The following is a 22,700-nucleotide window of genomic DNA, read 5'->3' as shown; positions in this document are numbered from 1 at the left end:
ATGCACGCAGTGGCTTTCTAGTTTTCCTTGATTTTTACCTTTTATCCTTGTTCCTTTTTTCCACCTAGACTACTGGGAACCTAAATTAGCAAGATTAAACAACGCTGGAAAATATAATGCTTGGAGCACGGACATGGAGCAAGGTGAATTTCCATGGATCCAGGTATGGTTGGTATCATACATACTTGCCCACTGTAAGGTCCAGACAGGTTAGCTGATGCCTGCAGCTACACCACCACACACATGCTGGGTTTATTTTAGGTGTCGTGTGTGTTAAACAAGGTCAAACTATAACTAGACTTCCCAAAGAGGCTGCCGAGGAAAACTCAGGTGTTGCAGGAAGTGGTACTGGTGATTCAGTAGGACGCATGGTCCTCTTCAAGTGAGTGCTGAGCCACTGCCCCAGTATTGTGTCAGGGTCGTGACCTGTTGTTGGAGGGAATTGCGGGGAAGTTTGCTCTGCCGCTGCCCAGGGTATAATCATACTGTAGATAAACAGTCTGTCCTTTTGCTGTCCCCTTCTCTCAATGTGTATATGTATTCAGCCCTTGCTGAGTGACCAGCTAATCCTCCAGTCTAGTCATGGGTTAGACATCTGGTTTCTACTTCAGGACACAAACTGTTACATGGCGTGTGTGTGTGTGTGGAGGGCGGGGGGCGGTTAATGAATTACAAATTGTTTTGTACTTTAAGCTCTTCCTGTTCCGATTCTAGTGGCTGTCCAGAAACCCCAGAACAAGTGGCCAGGTTCTTGGAGAAGCTCAGCGACCTGTTAGGCCCCTAAAGACTTGGCCAGATGTTCAAGAGTGGAGACTCCTGGATGCGGAGTACTTCTGAGTATCTGGTCACTTCATTTCGGTGCCTAACAGGTAGCTGAGCTGTTTTGAAAATCAGGCGCACGCTGAGTACTTCCTTAGAACTGGCTGGAGCACTAGAAGATTTTGCAGAAATTGCCTGTTTGTTGTGGTATCTGCTCTCTGTAGCTTGACAGACGGTATGTCCTGCATGTCACTGCAGCTCATGCTCTTAAATGGGACATGAGTGATCCCTAGGCAGCTGCTTTACCAGATGTGGCAAATGGGAGCCTCCCAGACTCCTTGCTTACCCAGTCAGAACTGTGCTATCTCCTACCTAAAAGCCTATCTCCTCTAAAAATTGCCTCTTTGCTCATCTTACTGGATCAAAGAGAAACTTTCAATAAGCAGCTGCAGGTTATTATGGATTTTCAATTAAAACTGCTGCTAAGGAGGAACTTGGACAGCTCACGAGATAGATAACAGGATGTGCAGGCTTTCTCTGCGACCTCGCTTGTCTGAATCCAGCCTGGTTTTGCTGGAGCCAGAAAATCACAGCGGTATGAGCCTTGTTCAGAGACTTGTGTATAATGAGCTGATGTTCTCAGTCCACATCACAAACCCACCCCTTCTCCCACCAAAACTGGTGCTAACTGGCCCCCTTGCTGAGAGTCTCAGAAGAGAGACCAAGGACTGGATGGGCCGTGGAGACTGAACACCCCTCTGACCCCTGGGGATGGCACCTGCAGCTCTGGGCGGAGGCCTGTGGGTGGGCTAGTGTGGGGGAAGGTTGCACTGTCACTCCCCATGTTGGGTGGATAAAAGGAAGACTTCACTCTCCCCCAGCTATCAGCCCAACACCTTTCCTCTCTTCTTTCTTCCCCCCACTTCTCTTCTGAGGGTGCTTCTGTGCCCAGCTTGAGACACCAGATTCTAATTTTTCAGAGGTGCTGAGCTCTCATGGCCCCTGGTGGCTTCAGCTAGAGTTGGGGTGAGGGGCTCAACATCCCCCAAAAACAAGCCCTGGTTATCTCAGGCTGGATGCTCAAAACCAGAGGCTGCTTTTGAAATTATGCCTTACCCATTCTGTGCCTCACTCTCTGTACAATGGAAATAGTAACACTCCACTGCTTCACCCAGAGACGCTGCGAGGATGGATTCATTAATGTTTGTCAGGTGCCCAGATACTGTGGTGGTGGGCACCCCAAAAATGCCTACAAATAAATACATGCATCAATAAAATAGGTTAGGACACAACTCCTCATTTGGACTCTTGCGCCAGCGCTTAGACACCCCGTTACCCATCTCGGGTATGGCAGTGCCATTCTGAGTGCCTAAATGCAGGCCTGGGCACCATGCCCTAGGTGCCAGAGGATGAAATCGGGTTCACGGTGCAGCTTTTCTTACAGTTTGTGTATCTTGGTCTTCTACAGGTGGACCTGCAAAGGGAAGTTCTGATCACAGGGATACAGACGCAGGGAGCCAAGCAGTTGATGAAGTCCTTTTATGTCAAAGAGTTCTTTATGACTTACAGCAAGGACAAACGGAAGTGGATCACCTTCATAGGAAACAGCACTGGGGGACAGAAGGTCTGCCTGCTCGTTAATCACCACAGCCTCCCCGGCTTTACGCAGCTCAGCAGAAAGTAACAGGCAGCCACCAGGGGCTTTTCTCAAGGAATAAGGGGTCGGATTTTTAAAGGTATCTAGGCGCATGAAGATGCAGATTGGAAAATCCCACTAATTCCAAAGGACCTAAAGGGCGTTTTGAAAACAGCACTAGATGCCTATCTGCATCATGAGGCACCTAGATCCCTTTACTAGTCTGGCCTGGTGTGTATAACAAAGGAGAATACAGGATCGTAATAAGAGATAAGGAATCTCCCGAGCCTGGGCTTCAACCCAGCCCTGTAACCCTGGTTGTGCAGCCCCACTTCTGCACAGGCCTCACTTCTGTCTCACAGTCTTTCCCCTGAGCACATGTGCAAGGAGAGTGGGACGCTGGGCTGAACTCCTGCCCCTGTTCAGTGCGGACCAGCCCTTGCACCCTGTCACAATAGTTAGCAAAGCAATATTAGCAGTAGCTACCTAACGCATGTGCAACCCAGGTGTCCATATCGCACCTGCCCTTCCAGGAGTCTCCTAGCTATGCCCAAACATCCGTCCCCTACCTGCTGGAGCTCAACTCTGCGGCCTGGTTTCCACCTAAAAATCAAATTGCCCTAGCTACATTGCTCAGGGCTCTGAAAAATATCACACCCTGTGCAATGTAGTTAGGTCAGCCTATGCCCCACTGTAGATGCAGAATTCTTCCATCGACCTCTTGAAGAGGAGAATTAACTACACTGATGGAAAAGCCCTTCCAGTGACAAAGGAAGGGGGAACGCTCTGGCACTACAGTGGTACAGCTCCAGCACCCCACTGCACCTGCAGCTGCAGTAGTGTAGCCATACCCACAGTACCGTGGTGTTTGAATGATAGGCGTTAACACACGTTAGGTCTTTACTGGTCTTAGTTGTCTGCCTATTAATATCCTAATAGGGGTCTGTACTGCGCCTAACACACTGGGTCCCTGATTTAGCCTCTGGATGCTATAGTAAGGCAAAGATAAGGATGATGTATTTTTAGGTTTTGCTATAATGTGAGTAGCCCCATTGAAACTGCATAAGTAAAGACTTAATCGCATGACATAGGGTTTGCAGGACCAAGCTTGCAATTGCTTTAAATTAATATCATTATCTTTTGTGAATTCTTAATTGCTTTTTTCTGTTTTACTAGTTGTTTGAAGGTAATTCAGATGCCCATGGGATAAAAGACAACCATATTGATCCACCTATCATTGCGAGGTATATCAGGGTCTATCCAACTGACTCCTACAACAGGCCTACTCTTCGGATGGAACTCCTGGGCTGCGAAGTCGAAGGTGAGCAATGAGAACTCCCGGGTACTTTGTTCACCTCTACACCTTAGAAAAATAGGTTCCACTTTTTATTTATTTATTTTTTTTAATGGACCGAGATTTTCAAAAGCAGCTCATGATTTTCGGTGCCTCACATGAGACACCTCAAAGGGCCTAATTTTCAGACTGAGCCCTGCCCGCCCTTTGAAAATTGGGTTTCTCAAGTTGGGCAACCAAACATCACAGATGCTTCTGAAATCCCTGGCCTTAATGAATGTAGGGTGCGATTTTTAAAAGCATCTAGGTACCCAACTCCCATTCAAAGCCACTGGATGTTAGGGGTCTTTCCCCGTTCAGTGCTTTGGAAAAGCCCACCCTTAGTACTGGTGTTTGTATTTGGATTGACAGCTCTGGAGACGGCTTTTCTCTGCTTATGCACAGAACAGACAAGGCATGGTCAGATGCAGTGCTAGCTTCCTGCACACTGCCTTATGTATGTGCCTTAACACAGACCTGGGGAAACTTCCTCTAGGAGTGGGAGCAGAGTTTACTCTTCATGTCTCATTCAGTCATAGGCCTCTCTGAGAACAACAAAGGGGCCCATTAGCGTGCTGATGGTCAGCACTACCTGAAGTGGTGATGTGAGCTTGTGGCCAACAGGAACAGGACTAAGTCCGTAAACTCATTTCACACAAGCCATTGCACAGTCATTGCATGGGTGATTTGCAGTTGTGCCTGCCCTGGGCTGGATTCAAACCTACAGCCTAGAAATGAGAGACTGTGGATCCCCCTTCCAGTTCCCTGGACAACAAGTCCCTTGTTAGTTTATTTGAATGGCAACATAAGAATACAGAGTGGGACTTTCAAAAGCACTCAGTCAGAATTGGTCTAACTCTGGGTGCTTTTCACAGTCTCACCCATAACAGGCAGACGCACAAACCTTTTATTTCACAGATCTGCTGGGCTTTGTTTTAATGATGACTGAGCAAAGAGAGCTCCATTCCCTGACTGCAAATGTATTCTCTTCTCCCACATCCTGAGCATTTAGAATTTAGATAGCACTTCACAACTTCAAAGTGCTCTACACATTTTAACTAATGAATGCTCACAACAACCCTGCATTACCTCCCTTTTAAAGATGGGGAAACTGAGGCACAAGGGCAGTTATAATGACTTGAGCAAGGCCACACAGCAAGTCAGTGGCAGAGACGGGATGACAACTCAGGCGTTCCTAGCCTGTTGCTTATTCCTCTGGTCCACTGCTGCTCAAGAGATTAAATGGAGACCTACTGCTATTCTCTTAACAGGTTGCTCTCTGCCGCTGGGAATGGAAAATGGCAATATGGCAATAAGCAATATGGGGAGAGTGGTCAGTTTGGATGAGCTATTACCAGCAGGAGAGTGAGTTTGTGTGTGTGGTTTTTGGGAGGGGGGTGAGAGAACCTGGATTTGTGCAGGAAATGGCCCAACTTTATTATCATGCACATTGTGTAAAGAGTTTTCACTTTGGATGGGCTATCACCAGCAGGAGAGTGAATTTGTGTGGGGGGGTGTAGGGTGAGAAAACCTGGATTTGTGCTGGAAATGGCCCACCTGATGATCACTTTAGATAAGCTATTACCAGCTGGACAATGGGGTGGGAGGAGGTATTTTTTCATATTCTCTGTGTATATATAAAGTCTGCTGCAGTTTCCACGGCATACATCTGATGAAGTGAGCTGTAGCTCACGAAAGCTCATGCTCAAATAAATTGGTTAGTCTCTAAGGTGCCACAAGTACTCCTTTTCTTTTTGCGAATACAGACTAATACGGCTGTTACTCTGAAACCTGTAATTATATTATGCTCACTATTATCAAGTGGTCCAGCTATATTCACCTCTTGGACTAGATCCTGTGCTCCACTTAGGACTAAATCAAGAATTACCTCTCCTCTGGTGGGTTCCAGGACCAGGACTCCAAGAAGCAATCGTTTAAGGTGTCAAGAAACTTTATCTCTGCATCCCGTCCTGAGGTGACATGTACCCAGTCAATATGGGGATAATTGAAATCCCCCATTCTTATTTTCAAAAGCAATTCATGATCTTTGGTGCCTAACATGAGACCCCTCAAAGAGGCCTGATTTTCAGACTGAGCCCTGCCCACCCTCTGAAAACTGGGTTTCTCAAGTTGGGCATCCAAACATCACAAGATGCTTGTGAAATCCTTGAATTGCAATATAAGAATACAGAGTGGGACTTTCAAAAGCACTCAGTCAGAATTGGTCTAACTCTGGGTGCTTTTCACAGTCTCACCCATAACAGGCAGAGATAAACAAACCTTTTATTTCACAGATCTGCTGGGCTTCGTTTTAATGATGACTGAGCAAAGAGAGCTCCACTCCCTGACTGCAAATGTATTCTCTTCTCCCATGTCCTGAGCATTTAGAATTTAGATAGCACTTCACAACTTCAAAGTGCTTTATGCATTTTAACTAATGAATGCTCACAACAACTATGCATTACCTCCCTTTTAAAGATGGGGAAACTGAGGCACAAGGGCAGTTACAATGACTTGAGCAAGGCCACACAGCAAGTCAGTGGCAGAGACGGGATGACAACTCAGGCGTTCCTAGCCTGTTGCTTATTCCTCTGGTCCACTGCTGCTCAAGAGATTAAATGGAGACCTACTGCTATTCTCTTAACAGGTTGCTCTCTGCCGCTGGGAATGGAAAATGGGGAGATCAAAAAAGCTCAGATTACAGCTTCTTCCTATAAGATATCCTGGTATAACGCATGGGAGCCTTCCCTCGCGCGTCTCAATCAGCAAGGGAGGCTGAATGCCTGGCAAGCAAAGGTAACAAGCAAACAGAAGAAAAAACTGCTCAGTCAAAGCTGCTGCTGTTAGCGAATGTGCTGCTGCTCTGGTGTATGTCTGTGCCTGTGTCCCCTCCATGCTGTGCTCTGGCTGCTTCTTTTCAGTCCTCCTGGGAAAAGCCTGTTTAGTTCCCTTCCAGCGGGAGGTTTGGGACATGCCCAGCTCCTTTAAGGGAGAGAGGTGGTGGTGTTCTTTTTTTAAAAAAAGAACATTTACTGATTTCATAATGTGACGTGGAAAGCAATGAAACTGTGTGGAGACTGGAAGCAGGCCCAGCAGCCCTTACTCATGGGAGTGGTTTCTTTGGACTCAGTGGATGAGTAAGCGCTGAAGGTTGGTGGCCTGTGAGCCAAATTCATCTGGTGTAATCCTGTTGGCTTTACTGTTGATCGGCAGTACTGCCTAGTGACTAGAGCATTGGAGTGAGACTCCGGAGGCCTGGGTTCTATAACCATCTCTGTCACTGGCTTGCTGGGTGACCTTGAGCAAGTCAGTTCCCTGCATGTCTCAGTTTCCCTATTTGTAAAATGGGGATGATGATGATACTTTGTAAAGCGCTTTGAGATCTATTGATGAGAAGTGCTTTATAAGAGCTATGGTAATTCACCAGGGATGAATTTTTATTGCTTTTCATTCTGCGTTGGCGATGGAAGTGAATGCTGGATGGAGGGTCAGCGTGTATCATCTGCAGTGATTAAACTGATGTGTGGCCAGCAGAGAATGCTGGTAGCACTTCCCTTAACTTGGTTTGCATAGGTTTGACGTTCTGGGTGGGTGGATGTCTTCATACCACTTTAACTGTCATTGAGCAACGTTTCTGGTTGTGCCAATATTGACACAAACACACGTTTGCTCTCACATTACTCTTTGTATTGATTGTAGTCAAACAACAACCAGCAGTGGTTGCAGATTGATCTCCTCAAAGCGAAGAAGATAACCGCTATCACAACCCAGGGTTGCAAGTCCATGTCTGTGGAGCTGTTTGTGAAAACCTACGCCATCCTTTTCAGTGATGAAGGCACAGAATGGAAACCTTATATGGATAACACCACTTCAGTGGGAAAGGTACCATTTTAAACTCGGAGAATTCTGTCCCTTTTTCTGAATCCCGAGCACTTTGTCATACTTCTCAAGGCCCAAATGAGGGACAGCCCCAGAATCAGGGGCACAAAAAATTGTTCCTGCAGTTGAATTTAAAATGCTGGTGGAGTTGTTCTTCTATTTTAGAGAACTCTCGAACTTCCCTTTTGTGGCTCTTCATTTCTGATGTAAATAATTTACACCAGTAAAAGGGAGGAGATGCTACATGTGAGTGGAATGCCGTTGAACCTGGGATGAAATCAGTGGTGTGCCTTTTAAAGAGGGACATTTCAAAGGAATGCACAGAATGTGTATGCGGAAGCCTCTGCCAAACTTCACTGCAAAATATTTTTTGCTTTAATTTTTTTAATTGAATTTAGTGCTGGTGAAAGGTCCCAGATTGACAGAGCTGAGACCTCCATACATCCACACAGCAAGTACAGCACTTACAAAATCCCCCAAGCTACCTTGACGGAAGTGCTTCAATCCCAACCTGCAGGGACCACATCTAGGGATAAGAGAGGGGAGATTTGTCAGTCCCCAGCCAACACAGGGGCCAGTTAGCACCAATTGTGGTGATAGTTTTTGTGATATAGACAGAAACAGAGACCACAGTTTGGATTTGACTGGATTTGAACCAGTGACCTAGAGGAGGAAGGCTGTATATACAACACTGGTGTGATCTCCCGGTTCCCGAACGCAGCAACTCTGAAGTATTTAGATACCTTACAAATGCATCCGCTTTTTTTAATAATATTTTCCCAAACTAATTCCTTGTTTTGTTTACTTTCAGGTATTTAGGGGGAATGAGAACAGCAGCGGACAGGTCAAGCATTTCTTGAATCCACCCATATTTTCCAGGTTCATCCGCATTGTTCCTAAAACCTGGAATCGAAGCATTGCTCTCCGGGTAGAACTCTTTGGCTGTGATCCTTCCTAAATGCTGGACACACAGAGTACACACGAACGGCCAAGTCTGGGAGCCTGACACTTTTCAGCAATCACTGTGCAGAACTACATTTTTTAAACTCTTAGAGTAATCAGATTTAGTCCTTCTGAAGTGCCTTTCCTCCAAGGATCTTAGTGTTTTGCCAATGTGAATTAAACGAGAGATTTCATTGGCAGATATTTAATTCATATAAATGTACATTAAGGATAGAACTGCACAGCAGCTGGGAGGGAGCTTCCCAGAGCGGGTGGGTAGACACGTGCTTGCTCCACTTGAGCTTGCGTGCTCGAGCAGCGGCATGGGCGGCAGCTCAGGCTGGCCAACCACGTATGGACGCAGAGGCCAGGTGGGATTGTTCTCAGGTGGCTAGCCCGTGCCGCCATGGCCTTACTGCTATTTTTAGCACCCAAGCTGGAGCAGAGCTAACACGTGTCTCTTTACCTGCACCGTCCGAGCTGCAGTGTAGACCCACCCTTAAAAAGAGAAAGTAACAAACATCAAATCCACAAAGCATGCAAGATTGACATGCCCCTTTCCATGGGAATCTGGGCACCCAAACACATTCCCTCCATTTCTCTACCACTGTCATCTTCCCCCAGTCACACACGTTTCCCTTTTGTCCTGGTCCTGACCTAATTTTACACTAAATCTCCTGAGGGCAGGGACCTTGGGCTTAATCCTGAGCCCAGATTTGCTCTCTCTGTAGCCCCCTCACTGCTGAAAGCTATCAGATGTCCCTCCCTAGGCATTCCCCTTGAAGGGGGAGTCCCCAGTACACATAAAACCACTGTCTATACCACCATCCAGTAGCCGTTGGTGTTGGGGCTGGGAAGCGGGTGTGATGCTGCACTCCAGCTATTCTTGGCTGGTAGGTGGTCCCTTGGAGGGTCATAGCCAGTCAGTGTAGACAAGAGAAGCCTCCACTCTGCTCTGATCTCTGCTGGGGCTGACATAGAAGTGGCCTCAAGATCAAGGATCTGCAACCCCTTCTCTGAGAATCTAGGGCCCTCATCTTTATATTTGCTTTTTTAAACACCACGCATGCCTCTGACTCTATATATCCTAAATAACCATTAATCTTCTCAGCACCCCTGGGTGGGGATCAACAGTATCTTTATAGGTGGCAGGAAAGAAGCATAGAGAGAGACAGTGATTTGCCCAAGATCATGGCAGGTCAGTGGTAGAACCAGAAACAGGATTCGTGGCTTCCAGTCCCATGCTCTAACCACTAGAAGCTAGGCAATGCTGTTTTGTTATCCCTACTGGAAGAAACAAGCCTTCTTGGCTGTTGATGGGAAACGTGATGGTAACAAAATAGGATTCGATAACACTACGGTAAAGACACCTACACCTTGTCTATGCTACAGTATTTGCCAACATTATTGCTGGTGGCACTGCTATGGTGCAGAAAACATTTATAGATTTTCTCTGGATGGATGCGCTCAGTGAGAATATATTTGCTGTCCCTGAATATATCTTTTTAACAGAGTTTTAGCTAAGCTTTTAGTACTGTCCTAGGCTCCAGTCTTGTCAGCAGAGGACTCCCTCTGCTCACCTGGGTCCTTCATGGCCTGGGGCAGAATATCATGAAGAACCCAGGGCCATGTTTTGGTCTCTAACCTTATAAAGTATTGTCTCAAGCTGTTTCAAGAGAATTAGAGTTCTTATATCAAAAAATGTATGTGTTTCCAAGTAAAGATGTATAAAAAAGTGAAATAAAATTTTAAAACCTCAATCAATATTTTTTTCACATTTTATTCTGCCTTTTTAAAATATTTCATACTGTCACCGTTTTCCACTTGAAAGTACAGCTGAATTTCTGGAGTGAAGAGCAAAATGTTAACGTTTCTGATTTTCCATATTTTGAAAGGCAACTTTGCCAGCTTGAGAAAACCATCACCAAAAATGAAATGTTTGCAACAAAAAATGGCCTGGAGCAAAATCACCAAACAGTTCATGTGAAAGTTTTCAGGTTGATTGCAGCTAAAATTTCCTAAGTACTGAGATCCTTTCATACTGTGAAACAGTTTTAATAACTGCATATTTCTAAGTGATCAGTTGTTACATCCGTATAAGCCGTTTTAAAGTGTTTTATGTTCAACCCAGCCATGACTTCCCAGACAAAAATATTTTTGTTTAAACAAACAAAAGTTCTGGAGTGAAGTCCTAGCTCCAGTGATATCATTGGCATACTCTGACTTCAGTAGGGCCAGGACATCACCCTACGTGTCTCAAACCATTCCCAAGAAAAGAGGTAGATTTTGCAGGCATGTCCTGAGGATTAACAGATCTAAATTCATGTGGGAAATGGGGAAAATCGGTTCCAGAGCCGAGGGATCTTTGCCTCCCTGTCAGTAACCTTTTTCCATAGAAATCTGGAGGGTGCTCCACTTCTGTTGTCTGTTGATAAGTCAGAGCACCCATGTTACATGCTCTTGTCATGAAAATACTTAATAATTGAGCAGCTATGCTTTATACCAGCTCCAGATTCAGGGTGATCACCTATTGTCACATTTTGTAGAGCCCAAGGTGATGATGGCATGGATCACTGTGTAGCAAGGGCCACACTTTATTGCCAGACACTGGTGGGGGGAAATAGCACTTCTGGCCACACAGCTTCTACCTGAGTATCCAGAAGTGGCCTTAGATTTAACAAGGCTGCTACATGATGAACCTGTCTCAAGAACATAAGAATGGCCACACTGGGTCAGACTAAAGGTCCATCTAGCCCAGTATCCTGTCTTCCAAGCTGAAAAGTCCCAGTCTTATTAATCTCTCCTCATACGGAAGCCATTCCATACCCCTAATCATTTTTGTTGCCCTTTTCTGAACCTTTTCCAATTCCAATACATCTTTTTAGAGAGGGGCGACCAGATCTGCACGCAATATTCAAAACATGGGCGTATGTACCATGAATTTATATAGATGCAATATGATATGTTCTGTCTTGTCTATCCCTTTCTTAATGATTCTTAATATATGTCAAGGTGCTAGTGGAGTGGCATGGGGAAGTTTTGGCAGCCCCTGCAGTTCTGTGCTCCTAACAATATGTTTTAACCTAAGTGGTCCAGGGTGGCAACGGAGCCCCACATAAAATGTGGGGGTACTGCAGCACCCCCGCACCCAGAGCTGCCGATGGGTGGTGGGGCCAAAGGGGCAGTTGCCTTGGGGCCTGGCGAATTTAAAAGGGCTCGAGGCTCCCAGCTGGCACTACCAAGGTGGGGGCCCCAAAAATGAAGCTGCGCACAGGGCCCCACCAACTCTAAATCCGCCAATGTTTGTTTAGGTGCAAGACTACACTGGTTAGAAAGCAACCTGGCTCTGAGAGAAGTAAAAGCAGCAGCAAATTTTATATATAAATTATATTAGTTGCTATCAACTTCCCCTTTTTTCCATTTGTTCTAATGAAAAATGGGAAAAAGGAGAAGTTAATAGAAATTAACATAAATCACAAGATAGTAACGGTAGAAACTTAAAAGAAGCAAAAGGACACAAAGAGAAATTTTCTTGTCCTTATTTCTGCTTGCCATAGAAAATTTTAAATACATTAGGAACAAAAGGAATCCTACAACGGTAACTGGTCCATTACTAGAGGAAATAGTGGAATTGTCAATAATAACACAGAAAAGGCAGATGTGTGTTTGATAAATATTTCTGTTCTATGTTTGGAGGAAAAAGCAAGACAGTAGTTTCATCTCATATGATTATGATGAAATATTTTCCATTCCAACAGTAACTAAGTAGGATGTTAAACAACAGCTACTAAAGTTAGACATTTTTAAATCAGCAGGCCTGGATAATTTTCATCCAAGAGTCTTCAGAGCTGGCTGGGGGGCTCTCTGGCCCCTGCTATTGATTTTGAATAAGTCTTGGAACACTGGGGAAGTTCCAGAAGACTGGAAGAAAATTAATGTTATGCCAGTACTTAAAAAAAAAAAAAAAAATGGGAGGACCAAGTAATTATAGGCCTGTCCGTCTGAGGTGGATCCCGAGCAAAATAATAGAACGGCTGATGTGGGATTTGACTTAATGAGGGATAATGTAATTAATGACAATCAACATGGGTTTATAGGGTGACAAAATCTGTTTTCTAACTGGATATCTTTTTGGATGAGATTACAAGTTTAGCTAAAAGTAATAGTGTCAATGTAACATACTTAGACTTCTGTAGGGCACTTGACATGGTATTTTAATTTGTCAAGAAATTAGAATGACACACAATGAACATGCCACACATTACATGGGTAAAAACATAGCTAACTGATACATTTACAATTTCATTTTGAGAGTTGAGGAATCATCATCCAGTGGGTGTTTTTCTGGTGGAATCCCACAGGGATCGATTCTTCTATGTTGTTTAACATTTTTGTCAATGATCTGGAAGAAACTATGCGGGGAACAAAAATTTGATAACAGAGTATTCTTCAGTCTAACAGACAAAGGTATAACAAATGCTATAGGTACCTACATGGAGAAGAGATTTCTGAACATAGACTGCTCTTTAATCTACCAGAAAAAAGGCATTACAAAATCCAATGGCTGGCAGTTGAAGTTAGACATTTTTAGACTGAAAACAAGATGCACATTTTAAGTGAAGGTAATTAACCATAGGAACAATTTACTAGAGATGTGGTGGATTCTCTGTCACTGGAAATCTTTAAATCAGGATTGCATGTTTTTCTAAAAGATGTGCTCTCGTTCAATCACAGTTATTAGACTTGAAGCAGGAGTTAATTCAGGCAAGTCCTATGGCCTGTGTCTTATAGGCAGTCAGACTGGATAATGATAATGGTGCCTTCTGACTTTAAAATCTATGCATCTGTGAGAGCCAGAGACTAGCACAGTACAACATGGACAAATGCCCTGTAAATGTATCCCAGAGCTAGAGTTGGGGGTTGGTTACATCCAAAATTAATTGGGTGAAATTGCCAGCATGTTTTTGGTTCAAAGTGTTTTAAATTGAACCTAGTTTTCTTTGTTTTTACTTTTTGTGATTTTTGTTTGTTTGTTTAAATTTTTAGTAGAGACACTGTCAAAAAGATCACTGGAACTTTGCATTTCCCAAAAACCTAAATCAACTATTTTCCTTTTACCAAAAAAACCTGACATTGGGAGAAAACCAAAAAAAGTCAATAACCATTTTGATAATGCTTCTGATTTGTTTTTTATGTGTAAAAAAAAATTAACCAAAAATATCCAAAAAGGCATGAAAATGTTGATGTCAAATTTGAACAATGTCGACAAGAAAATCATTTTAGAGACTTTTTTTTACAAGAAAATGTTCAAAAAATTTCAGCCAGCTCTACTCAAAGCTGAGCTAGAGGGATTCTCACTCTGGACAAAAGAGGAGTCAAGTCTCCCTGGCTCCTTTGGGTTTGGCATTTTGCCTGCTAATAAGGGGAGCATTTAAAGTCAATTATCTGATTATGTGGAGGCTTGTCAACTAGGAGCTCCGGGATTCTCACAGGCCCCCAGAGAGCTGTCCTGAGGTAGCAGCTGTCAGTTCTTGCTAACCTGGACTGGATTACTGCCCCTATGCTTCATCACCCTGCAACTCAGCCACATAAACCGTTTTTATTTGGGCCGCTGCCCCTAATACCCTACTGCCCTAGTAGGCAGCGACCCAGCCAACTAACTCTGCCTTATGTGGTTGAGGCTGCTTGTCCTCTGTGCTTGGCACACAGCAGGGAAGATGTGGGGGAGGGAGGGAAAGGCAGCCTGAGCAGCTGTTTATCTCCCCTCTGATTCCTGTCAGCAGCAGGAGGAGGTGAAGAGCAATGACCTGGGTGTCACTAACACCACCCCCACTTCTTGCATCACGAACCACAGTGAAAGCATTTCCCCAGCAGTAGCAGCAAAAGCAGCAGCCACTGCCTCATGTGGCTCCCAGTGTGACATCAGCAGGAGCTTGCACCATGGGGCTCTCCTGCACGCACCTCCTTCTCTTGATGCTGCTTGGTTTGTGGTGGCCAGGTTTGGCGTGGCATCGGGTGGGAGCAGCTCGGGTCCGGGAGCACTACATAGCCGCAGAGACCACCAGCTGGAGCTACAGACCCCAGTCCAAAGAACAGTCCAGGTAAGAGTAGGAAGATGTGGAGGCAACCAGCTCCCTCCTGGGCTGAAAGGGACTTGAGTCTCCTGAGGAGTTTGTGCAGAGCTGGGCTTAGGGCCTGATCCAGCCTATGGAAGTCGATAAGAGTCTTTGCATTGATTCCAGTTGGATGAAGCCCTTAATTCAGTTCAATGCTATCAGCTGTTTTATTCACACCATGTGATTTTTTTTGGAGCCGTTATTATTGATGCCATTTTGACAAAGGCAAACTTGGACTCAGTCCCATGTCCTCTGTGCCCCCCAAACTGTCACTGGGGTCAATCCTACATTGAGAATTTTTGCATGAGTCTCGGGAGATTCTGCAGCTAGGTGAAAACATCAGAATCTCAGCTTTCATTTCAACAGTAAAAAAAAGTTTCTGGCCCTCACAGTCGTGTAGAAAAGCTCAAAAGCCACAAGGCAAATAAAAAAACTCTCAACATTATTATCTGTTTAAAATCTCATCATTTGGGGGGAAATTTGAAGTTCTTTTTATTTGCTTTTTGGTCACACGTCACATTTTCCAAGTTTTCTCTGCAACCACTAAAAATGTACTGGTTTTTTTTTTGGGGGGGGGGGGGTAATTATTTTTTATTTTTTTAAAAAACTGAGATTCTCATGCAAACTTTTGATTCAAGAGACTGGGGCTTTAAGAAAAAACATCAAATGTCGCAGAACTAACCAAAAAAATCACCAGAGTTGGCAAAATTACATCTATTTTTAAATAAGAAAAGATCCTTACAAAAAGCACCATAGATTTTTAAAAATGTAAATGAATAATCTAGTTTACTTTCTTTATGGTTGCTTACTAAGTACATTTCTTCAGCTGAGGTGATGAATACACAACAGTCAGTTTCACCATGTTCATGCTTTCTGCTCAGTTTCACTTTCAGGTTCCCATGGCAACACTGACAAATTTTTTGGGATTAGTATTTTTTTTTGTGGTTAAAAACCACCCCAATAAGTACAAAAAGGTAAATGACTTACAGCTGATATACGCTGCTGAATACTGCAGGCTTCATGGGATCTCCAACAGAATTATGCAATTTTACAACTCTTCAAAGCTGCAAGAACAGACCACACAAAACCAGACAGTACTATATAGGTGTAACACAGTAGGGTAGAGGTTACAGTAATAATATAAAGAACAGGAGTACTTGTGGCACCTTAGAGACTAACAAATTTCATGGGCTTATGCTCTAATAAATTGGTTAGTCTCTAAGGTGCCACAAGTCGTCCTGTTCTTTTTTGCGGATACAGCCTAACACGGCTGCTACTCTGAAACCAGTAATAATATAGGAGACCTACATGAATAGGGAGAGGAGGGAGGGACCCAGGAGGGAAAAGGTGGAGGGGTTAGGTGGCATGGAAGTCGGACATTCTTTGATCCGTTTGAATGTTTTTTATTCAAATGTGTCTCGAAAGGGGGCCCAAAACTTCTCTGAATGCATTTAATTGATCTCTAAAGTGATTACCTATTCTTTTATTGGCTGCTAACTCAGAAAGAAGTTGGTCCAGTAAAAGATGTTACCTCACCCACCTTGTCTTGCTCATATCCTGGGACCAACACAACTACACCAACACTAAAAACAACTCAGGTCTCAATAGGACTGCTCTATTTTGGGCAATTTTTTTACAAACAAAATCTCATGTTTTTGAACATTTGAGGCTGGCAGTGCTGTGTATGATATGACCAGGTGTAATTTTTCAGTGCACCCTGCCCTCCAAACATACACCGTTTGGGCTTGCCTTCATACGTCCATGACATTTCCAAGCTGCTCTTTGGTTTCTTTTGTGCTACGTGTATGTCTCCCACTCATCGCTGTGTATAGAAACCAAGCTGGCTAGAGGTTTGGCTCTGTTTACGCACACTGGCTGGTCAAAGATTATTTCTGGCTGTACGTTATTGCTAATCCTGGGAGAAACGTTTCAGATTTTTGAAATTTCAATTCAAGATTTTCATGAAAAAATGTCAGGTTTTTCTAATGATTCTCTTCCTTTTGTCATAACTGCCTTCTTCCTACGCCCCAGGGTCGGTCAGGCAAGTTCCATCAAACATCATAACATGAGGTCACATATCACCTTTGTGAGGACAAACTCTTGCAGGGAAAAACTCAGCAGTGAGCTCTATAGAGCAGAGCCTTCTCTTGCTGAAGTCAATGACAAAATCCCTATTAACTCATAGGGTCCCCAGTTCTGCTCCCCATGGAGTAGACACCTATGGCGTTTCTGCCCGATTCTTTCCTTGCGGGAGAGTGATTTAGGGTAATCCACAGCCTTGCAGGGCAGCAGATCTGCTCTGAACTCAGAGGCTGGATCCTGAGCCATCACCATGGGCTGACCTCCCCTTCATCCACCTGCCCTGTCTCCCTGTCTGTGTACTGTCATCAACTTCCCCCTACGAAGCCTGTGCCTTACATTCCTGAAAGGAAGGTAGGAGACTTTGAGAGGGAGTTGTTGCTGAACGCCCCCTGCAGTAGTTACCAAGAAATCTACCAATCAGCTAGGGATGCATGACGCAAAATGTAGCAGCTCTGCCCCTCCAACCTTCATTTCAGCTCAACACCCATCATCCAAGAGCCATGTGCGCTCTTCCTCTTGTCTGCTTGGGTTCCTTCTACAGCACAGGGCATGGGATCCATTTGTGCATATACTTTTATGCATCAAAAGGTAAAGACAGTTGCCACATTTCCCAAGAAGCAATTTCCTGAATGGCTTTGATCCCTGGGCTGCCTTATAAGAGGCCAGTTTGCTCTTTCAAAGGGGAACGAATCACATTTTCTTTTTTACCTAAAAGTCACAGCAGTTACAGATAATTGCCACACTGAATGATTGTGCTGAGATCATTGCAGGTGATGTTGAAAATGAAGCACAGGGATGGGGGATCCAGGTTCTGCTCCCATCTCTACAGTGCACTTCCTTTGTGACCTTGGCCAGGTCACTTCAGCCCTCTGGATTCCTATTCCCGCAACTGTGAAATAAGGAAACTAATACCAACCTCACAGTAGAGCCGAAAGGAGCCACAGCATAGCAAAACGTGGTTTGTTACGTTATTAAACTCTCTCACAATAGTGTCCAGAAGCCCCACCTGCGACTGGGGCTCCATTGTGCTAAGTGCTGAATGAACATGTACTAAGAGACTCCCTGTCCCCAAGAGCTTACACTCTAAATGGACACAATGGGAGGGGAAACAAATGAAATGATTTACCCAAGTGACAGAGCCAAGAATCGAAGCCAGGTCTCCAGTGGCCCGGTCTCCTGCCCACTCCACTGGACCACACTGAATAGCTAAGGAGCTTTACCTTTAATTTATTTCTTTTAATACTTCCTATTGCAGATTAGAAAATTCAGAGCCTGTGTTTAAGAAAATTGCCTATAGAGAGTATGAAGCAGATTTTAAGAAAGCAAAACCAACAGATACTTTCTCAGGTAAGCAGAAAATAACTTTCAAAGCCAATGTCTTCCATGGGCAGGAAAACGTACCTATATTTGTATACACACGGCTAGCATATACTGCAAGCCAAGCAAATATAGAGAGAATTTAAGTGGCTCTTCTCTATAGCCCAGGAGCCAAAAGCCCATTCCCTTAAAAATATTGGCCTTCATTATCAGTATTGATTAAACTGGAGAGGGTTCAAAGAAGAGCCACAAGAATGATTACAGGGTTAGACAACATGCTGTATAGTGATTGAGTTCTCAGAGTCTATCTATTTAGCGTAACAAAGAGAAGGCTAAGGTGGTGACTTGATTACAGTTTATAAGTATCTACGTGGGGTGCAAATATTTAATAGTAGGCTCTTCAATCTAGCAGAGAAAGGTATAACAGGATCCAGTGGCTTCGACATTGGTGAGGCCTCATCGGGAGTACTGTGTCCAGTTTTGGGCCCCACACTACAAGAAGGATGTGGATAAATTGGAGAGAGTCCAGCGAAGGGCAACAAAAATAATTAGGGGTCTGGAACACATGACTTATGAGGAGAGGCTGAGGGAGCTGGGATTGTTTAGCCTGCAGAAGAGAAGAATGAGGGGGGATTTGATAGCTGCTTTCAACTACCTGAAAGGGGGTTCCAAAGAGGATGGCTCTAGACTGTTCTCAGTGGTGGCAGATGACAGAACGAGGAGTAATGGTCTCAAGTTGCAGTGGGGGAGGTTTAGATTGGATATTAGGAAAAACTTTTTCACTAAGAGGGTGGTGAAACACTGGAATGCGTTACCTTGGGAGGTGGTAGAATCTCCTTCCTTAGAGGTTTTTAAGGTCAGGCTTGACAAAGCCCTGGCTGGGATGATTTAACTGGGAATTGGTCCTGCTTCAAGCAGGGGGTTGGACTAGATGACCTTCTGGGGTCCCTTCCAACCCTGATATTCTATGATTCTATGAAGTTGCAGCTAGACAAATTCAGACTAGAAATAAGGTGTAAATTTTTGACGGTGAGAGTAAGTAACCATTGTAACAATTTACCAAGGGTTGTGCTGGATTCTCCATCACTGGCTATTTTTAAATCAAGATTCAGAGCTTTTCTAAAAGATCTGCTCTAGGAATTATTTTGGAGACGTTCTATGGCCTCTTATACAAGAGGTCAGCCTAGATCAGAGGTTCTCAAACTGTGGCTTGGGACCACAAAGTGGGTCATGACAATATTCCCTCTAATTTTTCACAGGCCCTGTGTGTGCAAAAAATTACTTCTGTGCAAATTTTTGACAGGCTGTGTGCGCAAAAAATTTCTTCTGTGCAAATATTTGTGCTTCTGTGCAAATTTTTGTGCATGCCGTGTTTTGCTGTGTGCGCAGGGTTTAGGATCTGTGTGTGCGCGCAAACATTGCATGTTTCTAATATATTGCTATGATCATACTGTTGCAGAATGATCCCTTCTGTGGGATCATTCGTGCTCCTGGAACGTCATCTGTGTGATGGGTCTGTATGCGGTGCCGTTGCTGGCCATACAGGTGTACACTACTGCAGCATTTGCAGAATATGTGGGCACCCATTTCTGGAGGCCGGTTTGTGTATTTCCAGAACTTGAAAAATGTGGGTGTTGCTCCCTTCCACTGCTATCAATCTCCCACACATGTAGCGCTGTGCAAAACAGTCACACTGATCACACTCAATCCTCCAACCCCAGGCTCTGTTTGACACCATTTGCCATCCTCTGCCTGGGCTCATGCTGGATCAGTGCACAGCTGCAGAGGCTCTCCCCTTAGTACTCCCCATGATGGATTCCACCACTCCTGTACTCAAACCCACCCTCTCTCTACACTCCACTCCAAGGTTTAGTTGAACAGGAGGCATGTGATAATTGTGAAGCAGATAACACACTCTCACGCTCTGCACAGAGCCTAACACAGTTGCTCTTTTACTTAATCACATAAAGCACAAGACAATACAGATGATATAGAACACAAGAACCATCCTCAGCGCAATGTGCCTAGCTAGCTCACTCTTCCCTTGGGAGTCCTTGGAGGGACACCTGTGTCCAGGAAGGTAGGCAGGCAGGGTTTCCCCTGCCTCATGCAGGCTGTTACATGTTGGGTGGCTTATCCCACATGGAGTTTCCTTCCCCCAGCCTGTGACCTTGCTCTCTCCTGCACAGTGCTTCCCCTTCCTGTGTGGTGGCTGCATTGATATGCCCCTTTCCAATACTTGGCTTCCTTTGTTCTATCTTTTGGTAACTTTTCATTGTTCCATAAAAGCCCTCCCCTCAGATAGGATGGGTAAAACTGGCTTTTCCCTATGATGCAGTCACTGGGTGGAGTGAGGTGCTACTCATTGACAGGTGCTATGTATTTACAGGTAAATGTCTAGTTAAATTAAAAGAAACCACCTTTGCAAGGGTTTGCTCCATTTGTGCATCAATGTCAATGGAAAAAATCCTTTTGACTGCAGTGGAAGATGCCTCAGGCCATCGCTACAATACCTTTCTTACCAACCCCTTTTCCTCAGCATGCGTTCTGTGACTGAAGGAGCTTTTCTTCCCTGATTGTGAGTATATCTACACTGCACTGGGAAGTGTGATATCAGTGCAGGTATGCATACCCACACTAGCTTAAATGTAGCTAACGTGGCTAAAAGTAGCAAAGAAGATGCAGGAGCATGGGCTTCAGTGTGGGCTCCTCCTAGGTATGTACTGACATTGTTAACCTGCACCTGGGTCTGCGCTATTGCCTCTTTTCTGCTACTCTTAGCCGTGCTATCTAGATTAAAGCCGCTTGGCAAGGCATTCCCATGCTAGCAACTGCATGTCCCACTGAAGTGGAGGCATACTTTGTGTTGTGGAGGCTGTTGCTCTGGATGTTGCATTAAACACTCCCTAAGACTTCTGTCTGCTTTCCTAAAACTCTGGTAGTACCGGTGACTAATTCGTAAAGGGAGAAATCCTCTCCCCAACTTTTAAGCTGTCTGTTCACTAAACTTTCCATCTCCAGGAAACAGCCTTCTCTGTTCATGTGCAGAATTTTCCGGTGATTTTCAGTGTCCTTTGCTGAATATATAATTCACGACCTCATTTACATTGGGCCACATCTGTTAGAGCAGGGGTGGGCAAACTTTTTGGGCTGAGGGCCACATCTGTGTGGGGAAATTGTATGCAGGGCCGGGGCAGGGGGTTGGGGTGCGGGAGGGAGTGAGGGATGCGGGAGGGGGTGTAGTGTGCAGGAATCTGCTCAGGGCAGGGGATTGGGGCAGAAGAGAGGTGCAGGGTGTATGAGGGGGCTCAAGGAAGGAGATTGCAGTGCAGGAGGGGTGCAGAGTGCAGGAGAGTGCTCAAGGCAGGAGTGAAGGAGGGGTGCGGACTGCAGGAGGGAGCTCAGGACAGGGGGTTGGTGTGCGGGGTGCGACAAGGGGCTCAGGGCAGGGAGTTGGTATGCACAGGGGTGCAGCAGGGAGCTCAGGGCAGGGAGTTGGGGTGCAGGAGGGGTGCGAGGTGCAGGCAGGGAGTTGGAGGGAGGGGTTCAGGCTCTGGCCCAGTGCCACTTACCTAAAGTGGCTTCAGGGTGGCAGCAGCTCGCACAGGGGCCAGGGCAGGCTCCCTGCCTGCCTGCCCTAGCCCCATTCCGCACCGCTCTAGGAAGCGGCCAGCACCAGGTCCCTGCACGGCCCCTGGGAGGAGGGGGGAGCACAGGGCTCCACAGGGCTGCCCTTACTGCGCCTCCAGGAACCTCCCCCGAAGCTCCCATTGGCCACGGTTCCCCATTCCCGGCCAATGGGAGCTGCGGGGGGCAGTGCCTGGAGAAAAGAGCAATGCACGGAGCTCTCTGGCTGCCCTCCCAGGCCTCAGGGATGTGGTGCTGGCCGCTTCTGAGAGCGATGCAGGGTCTGTGCCACCACAGGGGGCAATCCTGCCGGCCAGATCCAAAGCCCTGAGGGGCCGGATCCGGCCCGCGGGCCGTAGTTTGCCCACCCCTGTGTTAGATCCTTGTTTGCCTTTCCACCATTTAGATATTTCACAGCTAAATCACTGGATAGCCTCAATCCTCATTGCACTGGCATTAAATCCTCTGCCTTTATTTTGTGCAACTTGTCCTTTAACAGGAGTTCACTTTCCCGCTCAGGAGAAGGTACCTGTCTCCCTTTCACTAAGATGCACCATTTGATGCTCATTATCTCTTTTTCTTTTTTATGCTGAATTTCTGCAGGACTTCTGGGACCAACTCTGCATGCTGAAGTGGGAGACACTTTAGTAGTTCACTTTAAGAACATGGCCAACAAACCACTGAGCATTTACCCACAAGGCATAGCTTACAACAAACTATCAGAAGGTATGTGGTGTAAAATGCCATCTATTTTTTTTTTCTACTCAAGACTATATAATCTTAGATACAGAAGGGCCGAAAACCAAGTCCAGGGTATGGACACCATCGACCTTTGATGTCAGGTCGTAATTTGGGCAGCAAGCAGGATGTAATTTGGTCCCCAAGAAAACATGGGCTCCAAGGCTACCTAGGGACATGAGGGGAATGCCTAGTGTAGGTAAGACCGTCTGTGTATAGGTCTCTTATTTTCAATCCATCTCTCTGAGTGCTGTGTGCCTTTTGGCAAACA

The 22,700-nt window shown here is 45.3% G+C and overlaps 2 protein-coding genes across 3 annotated transcripts in view; both read left to right on the top strand.

The window, feature by feature from the left end:
- Nucleotides 1–10,309, top strand: part of LOC311524528 (coagulation factor V-like) — a 64,683-nt gene extending 54,374 nt beyond the window's left edge. Inside the window, exons 20-25 of one of the 2 annotated variants that reach the window (XM_084635692.1) lie at nucleotides 69–163; nucleotides 2,228–2,383; nucleotides 3,572–3,716; nucleotides 6,376–6,524; nucleotides 7,428–7,610; nucleotides 8,419–10,309. In XM_084635692.1, the coding sequence (XP_084491818.1) occupies nucleotides 69–163; nucleotides 2,228–2,383; nucleotides 3,572–3,716; nucleotides 6,376–6,524; nucleotides 7,428–7,610; nucleotides 8,419–8,565 (875 nt within the window). In that variant the 3' untranslated portion in view covers nucleotides 8,566–10,309. Of the gene's footprint in view, nucleotides 1–68; nucleotides 164–2,227; nucleotides 2,384–3,571; nucleotides 3,717–4,999; nucleotides 5,307–6,375; nucleotides 6,525–7,427; nucleotides 7,611–8,418 lie in introns of those variants that run through there. The other variant, XM_084635693.1, reaches the window with a different exon arrangement.
- Nucleotides 10,310–14,402: 4,093 nt separating this feature from the next.
- The window catches only part of F5 (coagulation factor V), a 67,455-nt gene continuing 59,157 nt past the window's right edge, over nucleotides 14,403–22,700 (top strand). Inside the window, exons 1-3 of the mRNA XM_084620127.1 lie at nucleotides 14,403–14,650; nucleotides 18,003–18,094; nucleotides 22,295–22,417. Coding sequence (XP_084476253.1) covers nucleotides 14,490–14,650; nucleotides 18,003–18,094; nucleotides 22,295–22,417 — 376 coding nt within the window. The 5' untranslated portion in view covers nucleotides 14,403–14,489. The remainder of the gene's footprint in view (nucleotides 14,651–18,002; nucleotides 18,095–22,294; nucleotides 22,418–22,700) is intronic.

Source organism: Lepidochelys olivacea, assembly GCF_965140295.1.
Source record: "Lepidochelys olivacea isolate rLepOli2 genome assembly, chromosome: 1".
In the NCBI taxonomy this organism is placed as follows: Eukaryota; Metazoa; Chordata; order Testudines; family Cheloniidae; genus Lepidochelys; species Lepidochelys olivacea.
The sequence above is the reverse complement of the archived record's forward strand: the minus strand, read 5'-3'. Positions and strand labels throughout refer to the sequence as shown.